Here is a 15482-nt window from a genome sequence, read left to right on the forward strand (position 1 = left end):
TTACAAACTGATAGGGCAGCATGTCTTACCAAAGCTCTAAGCAGGCCTGAAGGCACAGGGGTGGAGACTCCAGCCGAAGAAAGTTGTTTAAATTGGGTGTGTCTTCACACATGGGCAGACACACAATCAAGTTTGAGGATATGGGTTGGCCACTGGTAAATCGCTAAGGAAATCTCTTATGAAACAGCTCACTGACATGAAAGCCCCCGATGCTGTATTTAGTGAAACATACCTGACACTCTAGATCTGTTTTTGCCTGAGAAATGTTTATGCCCTGGGTGTATAGGCATATAACATATGTAAGTAGATTAAACATTTACCAATAATGAATCACACAGGAAAATCTATTTGAAATAAGTTCTTAGGTAAACATATAATTCTGTTCATTTTGGAGCATGGTATATGCACTTTGATGTGTTCGTGACTGCGCATAAGCACTGTGAAGGCTAGAGGAAGATGTTGGATGTCTTTTTTTTCCTTATTGAGACAGGCTCTCTCACTGAACCTGGAGCTCCTCACTGATCAGCTGGACTAGCTGGCCAGCAAAGCCTAGAGACCATCCTGTCCCTTCCTCCTCAGGACTGGGATGGCAGGCGCCCACTACCGTGCCATGCTTTTTAAGGTGCTGGGACCAAATTCAGGTCCTCATGTTTCTGTGGCAAGTTGTTACTGGTTGAGCCATTCTCCAGTCCAATTTTAATATTTATTAAAGACAAAAGGTAAATTTGCATACTAATTAGATACATGTTATTTACTTCTATATTAAGAATTAGGTCTTGGCAAAATATCTGACTCTGAGGCAGTAGAATATGCCCAACATTTTCGGAGGTGACGAATGTTTTGAATGAACAATTAAATGATGAGAATGCTGTTTCTGGTATGGTATAATACAAAATGGCAGCAGTATGCCTAGGACTAGTTTATAAACTATTGGAAATCCTATGTTAGTCTCGAGCCAAAATTCATCTTGTGATTTTGCATGTGGTGTATATGCTTGTTAGTGTGGGTTCCCACACACAGGATGGGGGATGCAGAGGTTGATGTCTGGTACCTTTTGATCTCTCTCCACCTTTACTCTTTTGAAACAGGGTCTCTCTATGAATGAACCTAAAGCTCATCGATTTGGCTAGATTTTCTGGAACTTCAGAGATCTGTCTGTCTCTGTGCCTATCCAACTCTGGAGTTACCGGATTGGTTTAATGACTTTTTAAATTATTATTATTATTAAATTCAAGTCAGCAGCTCAAACATCAAATTTTCAAACCAAATGTTTGGACAAAGTCCAAGCAAAGACATACTAATTTGATGTGTGCTCACTGAAGACTTGTGATAGGGAAGCCCACACTGCAGGAATAGAGACTTTTGTACATAAGGTAAAGCACCACGATTCATAAGACTCTCAGGAAACATTCTTTACCATGGCATGGTGTGACAGACCAAGGCACTGCGAACTATACATGTTGTGTGTGTGTTCAGACTCAAGGCTACAGTGAAGTCACAGGATGTGACATAGATCCAGACCACCAGAAACATCTGGGATTCATTGCCACTAAGCCCTGAAAATCCCTTGATTGTGGCTAAAGTCTTTGTAACCCCTACATTCACGCCCCACTGTCGTTTTAACCCAGAGTTTAAGAAGCTGTGACTAAAGAAACGGGTGGCATGGGGCTGAGAGTGTAGCTCAGAGGTAGACTACTTTCCCAACATGCATGAGACTGTGAGTTTGACACCTAGCCCCCAAAATAAAAAGAAAGTCACCTCATCCAGATTGTCACTTAGCATAGATGTAGAGAGGCTAGATAAGAGTCTGGACTGGGCCTTTGAGACAGTTCCTGATGACATTTATAAATGTTGGACAAGCTTGGGAGGAGATGAAATGGAGAGAGCTTCACCTGCCCTAACTCTTCAATGTCAACCTTTGAGGATAAGATGAGGTAATGCATATGGACATCCTTTGAAATGGAAAGCCACTATTTTTCATAGTTTTTATTGTCCACTTAATACTACCTAGAGTCACTTGAGAAGAGCAGACCTCAACTGAATAATTGCCCAGATTAGACTGGCCTGTGGCCATGATTATAAGAGATTTCTTGACTGATGATTGATGTGGGAGGGGCCAGCTCACTATGGAGGGCACCATTCCTAGGCAAGTGAGTCCTGGCTATATCAGACAGCTAGCTGAGCATGAGAGCAAGGTGCTATGCAGCATCCTCCATGGTTTCTACGTCAGTTTCTTCCTGCCTTGGGCTCCTGCCCTGACTTTCATCAATATTGGATCATGACCTGGAAGTATAAGCTAAATAATCAACCCTTCCCTCCCCACATTGCTTTTATCACAGCATCAGAAAAGAAACTAGAACAATCATCAAACAAAATATAAACTATAAGGCACAATAATGTATGCTCATTTTAAACACAAATTCCAGTTCATGTTTTTGAGAAATTGTGATTCCTTTAACTTGAGCAACAAAAACTGAACAGAGTCACAGCTCATTTTCAGTCTTTCTGGAGTCTCCTCTGTTGGTGTGATAAAAAGATGGCTGTGGAATTTGTTGGTGTTGGATATAATGAGCTGCTGAGGGCCTATGACTCCATCCCTGAGTTATCTCAGTTCTACAATGGAAGCTCCCTGGTAACAATTTCATGAAGAATCATCTTTGTGTCAGTGAACAGAAAACCAATTTTCAAAAATAAACACCCTGTGATAGGTAACAAGTTTCCCTACTTCCTTCACCTGTGACCCTGTCCTAGAGCAAACGATTTTAAGGAACAGGTTGAAGGAGGTTAATGAGAAGCCAGCTGCCTGCCTTTCCTGACACCATAGATTTTTGCTGCACAGAAACATAGTAGATGTTTTGTTCAACTTTGACTCTCCTCCTCTCCCTCCAGTAAAATTCCTGAGAGAGGAATTTTCATTTGTTCTATATTAGGAATGCCAGGAGTGTCAGAAGGATTCAGCCTTAGGAGGAGTCTATCTTCCTATTTGGTTTTGGGGGATTTGGTTTGATTTGGTTTGTTTAGTATTTTTCAAGACAGGGATTCTCTGTGTAACAGCTCTCACTGTCCTGGAACTCTCTCTGTAGACCAGGCTGGCCTAGAACTCAGAGATCCTCCTGCCTCTGCCTCCTGAGTGCTGGGATTAAAGACATGTGCCACCATGCCCAGCTGTTTGGGGTTTTTGTTATTGTTGTTGTTGTTCCTTTGTTTGTTTTGTTTTAAATAATGATAGCACAGAAAAAGAGAAAAAAAATACATGCTTGCCACTGAGCTAAGTGCATCACAATTCTAATATTTACTCCTCCTAACCATTCCCTGGGTTGGGTATTATTTTTATCTCTCCTTTATACATGAGAACATTGGCTCCTGTTTAGTGTCACCTTCAAAGAAGACTTCCAGCACTGGAAAGCAGCTGTGACAACTTCTAGTTCAGGATTATCTCATGGTGGTTAGATGTTCCTCCTGAACTTTCCTTCCCTGAGAGCCTGGGCAAGCCACCGTTCACCATGAAGCAGTAATGACTCAAGTCTGACTTTCAGGAAGGATGCTGTCATGGGTACAAAAGGGAAGCACCTTTCCACAGAGGCCTTCATGGTTCTATGTAATGAGTATGCTCAGCCAGGACAGGTCTGTATCCATGTGTCTAGTGTCTGCTTTTCCCATTGAGGGGATAAGTTTGGCTAATATGACACCTGCAATTGACTGGGATACCAAGTCCTGGGCCACCAACCATAAACGCTCCTCATCTTATTTTTGAACAACCTTACTAAAACACTTCATATTAGAGGAAGCAGTACAATTTTAAAAATCTTGATTTCCCCCCCAAAGAGTGAGGGAATGGCCAATAATAAAAAAATAATGGTCACTAACTACTATCAACACTTCTCACTAACTTCATTCAAGACACGGATGCCAAGTAAGGCATTTTGCATGTCATACCTCAGTGAAAATTCACAACTCCTATCTGATGGGGGTTATCCTCACCCTACACATGGAGGACCCAGATAAGAATTGAATTGACAACCTATGCTCACCAGCCTGTTTGTATGTATCTGTCAAGAACATACTTAGCTACATAACCATGAAGCCACTGTGATGCTTAATAACCAAAGTCTGAGATTACCTCATCCTACTTCATGAAATGCTGACCCAGACAATATTTCAAAATTCATTTTATGGCTCCTGCAGAGTATCTGAGTTCAGTTCCCAGCATCCATATGGTGGCTCACAACCACCTGTAACTCCAGCTCCAGAAGATCAGACACCCTCTTCAGTCCTCCATGAGCATGCCCACGCACACTCTCAGCATAAACCTATATAGACATACACACTTACATACCTATAAAAAGTTGAAAACTGACATTTCACATAGCTAGGAATCAGCTGTACAAGATAAAAATGACCACTTGCAAAAGACTCATGCTAAAGAGGATTTGCCAAAGACATAAATACGGAAGTAGTGATTGTAAAGATGAAAGTTTAAACGCATATCAAACCTTCAAAACTGTTTGCTTTTTTAAGTAAACCATGTCTAATTATACTGTGCATGTTTGTTTCTTGGACCCGCAGATTTCATCAAGATGTCAGTAAACGTGACTGGAAGAGACTTAAGATGCCCTTTCAGCAAATAGCACAGCTGTGTGTAAGACATGTACTGAATTTTCTGCTATGCCCTGGGATAGCCACTGTACCTTGACTTTCTTGAATACTTGATTTCTTTGATGGTTCCAGAAGGTCATCAGGATGTGGGACACAGAATCCATGGAAAGGGCCCAGGTCGAAGCATTCATGCAGCAGGGTCAAGTTCACGCTGGAGCACACACTCATGAACCCGACAGCCTTGCCTTCTACCTGGAACACCACAATGCAGTCACCTATCAGACTTAAGGTGGATCTACCACAAACTCTTGGCATATGGCCCACTGGTAGCTTGGGGGACACTCTTGAGTTATTTAAGGGTGGAAGTAGCTCTTGTATCCAGTGCAATGCATAGACTATAGAACATATTCAAAGGCATATCCAGCAAGTGACCGCTGTGGACACTCATAGCAGCTGGGAAGTAACTTGAGGGAGTGGCCAGAGTGTTTCTGAGGAGACACTGGAATGCTACACCTCTTTCAGAGCCACTCCCCACACCTTGCCTATTCCATTCCCTCTGCCAGCTAGTGAGTTAGAATTTGGTCTTTTGGAGAGAGGGAGGGACAGAGAGAGAGAAAGAGAGAGAGAGAGAGGTGGAATTGGGGTGCGTTTGCTTTTCTTTTTATTCATCCATAAACCCCGACCACCTAGACATTTTTCTCACCCTGCCCTTCCCCACGCACCATGCATAGCTCTTAGTAAAGTGGGTTGCTCCTGATCCATCTGATAAACCCCAACTTAGAGAACAGTCACAGTTCAGGGCTCCTTAATAGGGAGAAACTCTTCTATATCTCTTGATACCCTTATTTATCACTTGATTGGTCATGGAGGAGAAGGGAAGAAGGCTATTTACAGGGAAACAATTCTGTGAAGTCTGAACAGATCTACAAACAAATAACCCTCTGCACACTAAGTCTCTGAGTACTGAAGCTCTTGCAATGGTCACCATGATTTTAATCTATGATTTTCTCTTTTAAGTTTTGATGAGGAGCAAAGTCTCCCAGGAAGCTGAGCGAGTGATTGACACAGCCATTCTATTCAGAAAGTGGACTCGCTCATACTGTGATGCACATTCCCAAGAAGGCGCATCTCCACACAAATGAATGATCCTTCAACATCCTACAACAGAGAAGCAAGTGGCAAAGGATGTTTGATGATACAGGGAAAGACAGACACAAATTTATTTCTCCAATAGCTTCCTGTGCTTGAAAAACAAATGTTGAGATGCCCTTTATTTTTCAGTAGTCTTTTTTTAAAATAAATTTTCCTTGCATATTTCTTTCTTTATAGGACCCCCTCCCCGAATGATGCTTTCTATAAAAGGCTGATTTACACAGCTGTTTTATAAAGCCATTGACACTTTAATGAAAGTCCAAAATAAACATTTTAATTTTTTCCCCAAATAACAAGTAATTGTTTGTCTTGTTTGCACTCCTGAACAAAGGCTGTGTAGCTGCAGTTGTCTGGCTTCTCTATAATTTCAGGCCCAAGACTCAGCAGACGCTGATTAACCAATCCATCTACCATATGTGCAGAAAGAGACGGCCAGCCTCACTCCCGGCAGGGAAAATTGGCATCCATCTTGGTTCACATGGAGATGTCCTTCTAATCTACAGCCGTGCTGGCGCAGCGAAACTTCCATGGCCTGAAATACCTTTTGCTGGCTTCACAGCGAGCTGCATGTGCATGATAAGAATGTATTATTTATAAGACTGCTGTTAGTAATGAGCTATTACACTAATGGCTCATTGTGTTCGGGGTTTGATTTCAAATGGCATGGATCACACATTCTGATGAAAATGAGAAAAACATGTTTTGCCATTAGGAACAAAGATTTAGCATTCTCCAATTCCGCAACCTGTTATATTCCCATCACTCAGCTAGGATTGTAACAACTTAGAAAAGCCTACAATCAGACACAAGAGCAGAGCAAGGACGGATGGTGGACATGTCTGCTCTGTCCTTTGGGTTCCTTTCAAATGACTGCCTTGAGATACACTGTTCTGAAATATCAATTTGTGGAACGAGGCATGGGTATATTGGTGTGCACGTCGTTTATACAGTGCAAAGACATTGGTTGCTGTTATTGTTCAGCAGACAGAGATGTTTCCTACCGTCAAAGTCTTCTCACACTGGCAGACAAAAACTGGAGGTTTTGCTCCTCTTGCCTTCTTGTGGGAGTCTACATGACGGCACAGATAAGGTTTAGGTCACTGGAAAACCATCTGTGAGCTTGCCTTGTCTTCACAAATAGGTCTAACTTCTCCACCCCTAAAGCTCCACAGTCAGGCATCCCTTTGGGGCAACAATATTTCATAATGAGGCCTTTTGTCCTCGTTGTGACCGTTACTGGCTTTGATCCCCTTCTCTGGATGCCAAGTGCATGGCTAACCTGGCAGGCTCTCTCCCGCCTGCAGGTCAGTGGTGCTTTCTCGGACCACTGCTGCCCGTGTCCTGGACGGTGCCAAAACAGACGCTCTGCCCATCTGTCTCTAGGAGCCGCCTTGGCCTCCAACTGCCCTTCCTTGAAATCTCAGCTTGGAGTAAACACCAGATGTCAAGGTACAGTTATGACAAGGAACCTGCAGCAAAGTCACAGTTTCAAAACTCCTCCAAAGTAGCAAACAGGACAAAGAAAGCCAACAGTTCTTTAAAAAGTCAATGGTTTTTCTCCTAACCCAAGCCAAGCACTCGAGTACTCTACATGCACAGCCTGAAAAACTCTTGCACTGGATTGGGAAGAGGCACACTTGATGTTTTCTGTCCTGTTTCCTCTGGTTAGCGGTGGCCGCCCGATATGTGAGATGTTGGCAAATGCCAATTCGCTGTTGGGAAGAAATGCCCAGGATTTTAGTGCTTGCCAATGGTAAAAATACTGTGGTAAACTACTGCGGTAGTTTCAAGTTGCCAACTGATGTCATCGAATATGGAGTTGAGAAGTTGAGATGTGTGGTGGCATGCTTTTAAACATTGTGTCCACTAGATAAGTCACAGACAAAATCTCCAAGAGCTACGTCATACTAAAAGAAATCAATTGCACTCTTTAAACATTATTTACTATATTTCTTACACTTTAAGTTTATACAAGTGGCCTTTTTTGTTTTTTGGAGACAGGGTCACATGTAGTCTAGACTGACCTTCAACTATTTAGCTGTGGGTGACCTTGAATTTTTAATCCTCCTGTCTTTGCCTTCCAAATGCTAGGATTACAGGTGTGTGCTGGGTTTATATGACAGGAACTGTACCCACTGAGCTACATCCCCAGCCTATACAAGTTTTAATGATGGCTGTGTTCAGCAAATAGCTTGCAAAGATCCTGAGGATTTAACAACTAGCTCTCTTAAGCTAAACCAGATTGGCTCCAACATACCTATACTCAGAGTGGAGACGTGTCCAGGATGACAGGTAAGTGGGGGTAGGAAGGTAGGACCAGAATTTAGCTTGAACCCAGAAAGGCTTCAGACACAAGCTGTGGCTCTTCTCACAACCAAATCTCCTCCCTGGCTCCTGTTCCCAGGCCCTGCCTCTGTCCCTGCCCTTGACTGAGATCTATGCCCTCCTCTCTCTAGAACATAAAGCTTCTGATGGCTAAGGCAGCACAGTCTTTGTAGGAGATTGGGCTAGACCCCTTCACCTCTTAGGGGACACCAACCTCACAAGGCTGGCACTGCCACTTCCAACCTGTGGCTTTATTTGCCTCCATGTTCACATGGGGAGTGAAAGAAATAGACCAAGAAAAAGAACAAGACAGAGATCACCACAACTGTAGTGGATGACTTCCTCAAGGGATTTGGGGTGGCACTAACACCCTAAATAAAACCAGAGAACTAAAAAAGTCTTACAAACAAAGGCTGGAATGCACAGGACAGAGACTGGACAGGAAGATCAGAAGTCCTCTTTCAGGCGATACATGATTTCTTGCCTTTAGTTTTCAGGGGTTGTGGAAAAAAAACGGTTTTTCAAAATGGTGCTGCTTAGGCCCAAATGCTTCCTGGATGACTGAGAACATGTAAAAGCAAGTCTTTGAAAAGACAAGTAAGCAATCTAAATATAAAAAAAATTTAATAAATTAGAATTTTTCTATGTAATTTCTCAGATCCTGTGTTTTAGGGCCAGCTCCCATCTTCAAAACTGTATACTCAGATTTGTCTCTATTAGCCCTGCCCTTCACCAGAGTATTCACTACTGGATGAGTGAAGAGAGCCATCAACCAGGCTGCACACCAAAACCACACAAGGGACTTTAAACACTTATCGCTTCTCGACTACTCCAGCGAAACAGCCAACTTCAGGTAAAAGAGAGGAACTCTCCAATGTCCTTTCTACTCCTCCCCACTCAGAAGAGAAGGGACTCCCATACTCTACCTTGGTCCAGAACTCTCCTCAGAGCTCCCACCATGCTATCATCTGTCTGTGTCTATGACATTAATAACTCTTTCCAATAAATCTCTGTCACAAAGGACAATCCACTTCAGTATGTCATCAGTAGCAGCAGCAGCAGCAGCCGTAGTAGTATTGATGTTGTTATTGCTACCAAAATCCTATTAGGAGTAAAAGGATCTCACTGCACTTTCTGTTGTTCTGTTTTGGTTTTGAAATAGAGTAGCCTCCGTCGGTTTTGTACTTGGGATCCTCCTACTTCCGTCTTCTGAGTACAAGGATTCCAGATGTGCACCAACATAACATAGCTGTCTTCACTATGCTTTTGATTTAATTTCCCAAATGACCAATGAAACTGACATCTTAAGATACCAAATGACTTCTTCCCATGTGCCATTGACAATTTCTGTATTCTCTTTGTGTGCAGGGGAGGGAGGTGTCAATCAAATCCTTTGCCCACATCTATTTTGGAGTATTTGACTCTTTATTCGTTATTGTAAGAATTATAATGCTGACATTAAGTTGACACAAAGTCTGAATGCCTCCTTGGAGAGTCTCATAGTCACCAAGTCTGTGAGGCCTGTTGTGGAAAGAAAGCCTAAAACTGCTCATCTTATTTACAGAGAATATTTGGTTTCAAGTTTCAAGAAATGTAATATTCTTTAAGAGGTCTCACAATTTCAGCAAACGAGAAATGAATGTATGAAGAATGAAACCCTAAAAATATCACCCCAGAAACAAAATTGCAAATTCCAACCTTGTAATACTTTTCAATCAACTGGCATAAAAAAAATATCTTTTTAAAATCAAAGTCAAATATCCACTGGTAAACAAAAATCATAATTATGATTCTATTAATGAACAGGATGGGTAGGGACCCAAGGGTTCTATTCAATTCATATTTATAATTATTTTTAAAGATGTTTTAATGTTTTATTTACTAGAGTGTGCATATGTGCATGGCTGTGTGTGTGTGCGTGCGTGCGTGCGTGCGTGCGTATGTGTGTGTGTGTGTGTGTGTGTGTGAGTTTTGGGATGCATGTGCCAAGACACACATGAAGAGATCAAAGAACACCTGTGTGGAGCTGGTTCCCTCCTTCCACCTTCCTTTTCATGGATTCTCAGGTCACTAGACTTACTGGGCAAGTGCCCTAATCCTCCATGCCATCTCACCAGCCCGCTTGTTATATTATCTACAAAATACAAGACCTAAAATTCATCAGGCTCTTCCCCATCATTTCTCCTCCCTGGAAAAGCAGCTCTCACTATGGAAATGGAGCTGTGCAGTTATAGTTGATAGAAGACCTACTCTAGATGTGAGTGACACTCCACCAGGACCAACGGGAGGAAAGGTCTTCCAGTTCCTTAATATAAAATGCAAGTCCCTTGAGCAACACCATCACACTGCAACTTAAAGAAAAACAGCCCTCCCCCCCCACATTCCCATCCTCCCTCCCCCTGCCAGAACTACTAGGTCAGGAATGCCTGTGTGAATCCTGGTCTCCTGGGCTTCCTCAGCCCAAGAAGGACCCCCAGCGGCTCAACTGTGCAGCTACATCCAGACACTTTCCTCATATTGCTATGTACATGTATGAAAAGACCTCACTCCTATGGCCCTACCCTATCATCAGACACTCCCTATAGTCTCTGTTCTAGTTTATTCTCTGTTGCTGTGGTAAACCACTGACCAAAAGCAACTGGGGAAGGAATGGGAAGAAATGATTGACAGATTACAACTCCTCGTGGAGGAAAGCTGAGGAAGGAACCGAAGCAGGGACCATGGAGGAATGATGCTTACTGGTGTGTCTCCTTCTCACCTTGCTTTTTAGAGAACTCAGGACCACCTGTCCAAGGGTGGTACCAGCACAGTGGGCTGGCCCTTCTCACATCAATCATTGATGAAGAAAATGGCCCAGCAGACATGTCCACGGGCCATTCTGATTGATGCAACTCCTCAATTGGTCCCTTCTTCCTAAGTGACTCCAGTTTGTGTCAAGTTGACAAAAAACACCAAACTAGCATAGTCTCTAATATCTCAAAGTCTCAATTACAGTCAGTTTCTCACTACCACCAAGCAGACCCCATGAATGTCCTACTCCAGGAGTTTCAACTCTTAAGAACAAAGAAGCTTCAAGTGCAGTGACACATTATGGAGGTGACTCTGCTAGGTCTCAGGAAGGCATGTTCGGGCAGATTCAACACCAAGTACATCCCTCTGTGCATTTAGTCCCAGCTATCTGAATCCCACTAGGAAAATCAGGGAGGGGCTTCCCCTCGTAGGCACACAGGGATAACTCTGGCCCGGCATCCTCTAGAAGGGTATTCAAGAAGGAAGGGCACTCCAGCTCCAGGGTTGCTTAGCAGACAGGAACAGCATGGCTCATCCCTCTCATTCCTTTCACTATGTCCCCAGGGGGATCAGCCACCAACCTCGCACACCACAGCATGATTCTCTTCATCTTGGGCCTCTATTAGTTCAGCCAGGAAGTATTCACCATAAATTTCTTTCAGAGTGTTGTCATAGTGCATGAATATTGGCATGAGATCATCGTGGTCTTCTACCCTGTGTAACAGAAAGCCTTTAGGTTAGTGTTTGTCCCGTACTATGTTCCACCCCTGTCCTGGGTGCCAAAGATACGGCCACTCTCTCGGGAAATGGATCATAAAACTGTAACACACTTCAATAACTTTAAATATTACAAACACACTGTGGCTCGTCAGATGAAGAGTGACAATGAGGAGAAGGGGAGGAGGTGGGTCATGTAGACAGGGGGTCAGCATTGCTGGAGAAAGGGAGGTAAAGCAGCATTTGTCAGGAACCAAAGATCAGTTGAGGACAGCACTTTCCAAATGTGTTCTAAGGATCACCATGTCTATGACATTATCCCACAACCCCTTTCCTTTTGTAAAAGTGTTTAACATTCTGTGTGTCTCTGTCTCTCTCCTCTCTCCCCCTCCCTTTGTGAGAGTGTGCGTGCGTGCATGCGTGTGTATGTGTGTGTGTGTGTGTGCGCGCGCGCGCGCGTGTGTGTGTGTGCATGCCTTGAACTGCAGAACCATCTTCTTGTCCCTGCTTACTTTATGTGTTTCTATTCTGAGACATCTCTACACTTCCCATGGAAAGAGAAGGGTTATGAAGGTGATGAAGCTCTTCTCACCATTCTGGGGACATTCACCTTGACTTCCAGTCTCAGGATACTTTATAATGTCCTTGACACCTGTTAGAATTCAGGCATCTGTACTGGCCTGTCCTTGGGGTTCTGACAGGATACGCCCTCAGCTCCAGCCACTAAGAGTACAACCTGTGCACATTCACTATGCTCCCTTTTAAAAGGGCCCTGCCCCCTCCCATCCTTCTCTTGCTTTCTCTCCCTCTATCTGTTCTCCCTCTCTCCATCTTTCTCTCTCTCTACCTCTTTCTCTCCCTCTCTCCCCCCCCTTTTGTTTCTCCTCTCCTGCTGCTCCTGCCTCTGAAGGCCAGTCTCTCCTCACTTCCCTTTCCTCTTCCCTTTCCCCTTTTTATTATCCCTTTCCCTAGTAAAACACCCCTCTGCTTCCAGAGCTCCTTTTCTTAAATTACAGTACCACCTATTTAAGGAAGTAGGAACCAGGCTTACTATTGCATGGTGATGCTGGCTCCATTCCTTTCTTCAGCTCAGTACACTTTTGAGAACATTCAGTGTTGTATTTTACCTGTCTAAGATCCCCTAATATTGTATTCCTGATACTAAAAAAAAAAATCCAAATTCTCATGATTTCCCCCCTAGTATGTTTGATATAGCTATTGACCTTTATTCTTTCTACCTTTTCATTCATTACTCTAGCATCTTCACCACCCCATTTTATCTTCTAATATGTTCTCTTTGAGGCTAATAATAGCCCCATCTACTTAGGGCTTCATATGAGTATAAAGCTCTGTGGTGATATATTATTTATGATTTATTAAAGCTTGCCTGAGGGTTTCAAAAGCAAAGTCAGCCTTAAGCTATAGAGATCAGGCAGTGGTGGTACACACCTTTAATCCCAGGGCTCAGGAGACAAAGGCAGGTGGCTCTCTTAGTTCAAGGCTACCCAGGGCTACATGAGATTGAATTAGTCTAAAAGAGTAACAGAGCTCATACCTTTAATCCCCCGCCCCCCCACTAAAGAGATATAAAAGACAGGAGTAGGGTCTTCAAGAGTCAGTATCAGGATTTTCCAGCCACGTTGAGGAGAACATAGCAGTCTGGGATTTCAGTCTGAGGTTTGGTGGAACCAGAATCATCTTTCAGTCTGAGGTAGAGGTGAGAGCTAGTGCCCAGCAGGTTTGTTTTTCTGATCTTCAGTTTGAAGCTTGAACCCCAGTATCAGTCACTGGGTCTTTTATTTATCATGCTATAAGGCTCAAGGCTTTTCCCCATCTTTCTCAGCTGCTGTGTTTCTAATAGCAATCCCAGGGGGCAGGCAGTGCCCTTTCCACTGCTCAGATGCTCCCAGGGATTATGGGATGGTTTGAGATGAGAAGCCTGAGACCGCAGAGCCTGGAGACCACGGAGCTGCAGCAGAACCTCAGGATGAGCTCAAACCTGCCTAAAAAAGCCCTTCCTTTGCCAGGCCTTGAAGCTTCCAGTGCCCTTCAAAATGGCATTTTTCATGACACTTTTTGAAAACCAGTAGCAGGATGCAAAAGCAATTGAGAGACACGTCCTTGGCTCAGTGACCAAAGTTCATCATCCAACCAGATGGGTCACAACTCTTCCCAGTCCCACTGTAACAACCCCCCAGTCTGTCATAGATGACTTCCCCAAATTAAATGTTTTCAATGGGATGATCTTTTGGAATCTAAAGGAACTTTCCACCCAGCTCCCGGAATGAAACTTTTGCCTCTAATGACACAGGCTCAACTGCTGCTGGAATAATGTCAGGGCTAGTATTAGCCTCAAAGAGAACATAATAGAAGATAAAACGGGGTGGTGGAGATGCTAGAGTAATGAATGAAAAGGGTAGTGAGAATAGAGGTCAATAGCTATATCAAACATACTAGGGGGAAAATCATGTGAATTTGGAATATTTTTTTACACAGTATTAGAAGATCTTAGGCAAGTAAAATACAACACTAAATGTTCTCAAAAGTGTACTGAACTGAAGAAATGAATGGAGTTCAAGAGCCATTTGTGGTGTGTGTGCGTGTGTACATATGTGTGTATGTATATACAATACACACACATATACACATATATGTATATATACAAACAAAAAACCCAAATACTCTAATGAAACTAATATATTTAAAAAACAAAGACAGGTCTCTATTAAACCTCAGAGCTGGACTGGAGATATGGGTGGACCATTTGTCTGACATGCACAAATCCCACAATAAATAAATAAAGTTTAGTTGTCCCCCCCTCCCAAGATTAGAGCTGCCTGGCAAGGAGGCCCAGCACTTAGGTGACTGAGAAGGAAAGATCAAGAGTATGGAGCAGCCTGGGCTACAAAGAAACACTCTTGTCTCAAAACAAAACACCAGCTCAGTGGGGTGGTACATACCTTTAAGGCCAGCCAGGGATAAACAGTGAGACCCTGCCTCAAAAAGCAGAAAACAAAACACCAACTCAGATCTCAGAGCTAAGAAGAGAGCTAGCCAAACACCAAAGGGAAAGCCATACATAGTATCTAGAAGATGGACCTTGATCAATGTGACTTCCAGGTTCCCATGAAGAATTGCAGTGCCACTGGGGACATAGCTCCGTGAAAACAAAGAGAAAAGAACCTGTTTGGGGCCCTGTGGAGTGTCACAATTACATAGTAAAGGTTCAGAGAAGCCCTGTGATAAAGAACTCTTAACCTGGCTTATGCATTTCTCCGAACTGGTCCACAGAACCCTTGATTTCCTAAACTTTGTTCCAGAGGAGATAGTGATTAGGGAAAAGGCAGTGCTAGGCACCATTCTGGGAACACCCACTGTGTTAACTGCCCAAGGCAATGCTAACTGTCAACACTCTGAAAGGATAGAGACAGGGGTTCTTATGTAAGCAGCCAAAATCTGCACTTCAGATGCTGCCCTGGCACTTGCCCACATATTTCCACGTGTATATGATCACTTTGAGAATTATCAGTGGTCATCCATGGCCAGGTATAGGGAAGTTCCACCATAAATCCATCAAAGGCTTGTTAGGTGTTCATTTGAAAAGACCAGAAGAAAAAAGAAAATATAGCATAGTGCCCAAAGCCTAAGCTGGAAAGCAGCCCACCTTGGTCTGGACCCTGTATCTGTCACTGTGACTGCCAAAGATGCAGTCTGCTATCTCTGAACTATATCTACTATGCCATGTGACCACACAAGTGTAAGTGTAAATCAGACTATAAGTATTAGTTAGGTGGGAAAAACCAGTAAGACTGACTGGAGAACAATCAATCAGCAGGCAGAGTTTTTTGGGGTTTTGTTTGTTTGTTTGTTCGTTAACCTGAATCACCACCCTGACATCCCAT

General features: G+C 43.3%; 1 protein-coding gene across 1 annotated transcript in view; it reads right to left on the bottom strand.

Annotated features, from left to right (window-relative positions):
- The window catches only part of Cfap61 (cilia and flagella associated protein 61), a 266015-nt gene that overhangs the window by 223303 nt on the left and 27230 nt on the right, over positions 1–15482 (bottom strand). The window contains exons 6-7 of the mRNA XM_051183146.1: positions 11445–11577; positions 4632–4848 (exon numbers count right to left, since the gene is read on the bottom strand). Coding sequence (XP_051039103.1) covers positions 4632–4848; positions 11445–11577 — 350 coding nt within the window. The remainder of the gene's footprint in view (positions 1–4631; positions 4849–11444; positions 11578–15482) is intronic.

This window comes from Phodopus roborovskii, unplaced genomic scaffold (genome assembly GCF_943737965.1).
Source record: "Phodopus roborovskii unplaced genomic scaffold, PHOROB, whole genome shotgun sequence".
Classification (NCBI taxonomy): Eukaryota; Metazoa; Chordata; class Mammalia; order Rodentia; family Cricetidae; genus Phodopus; species Phodopus roborovskii.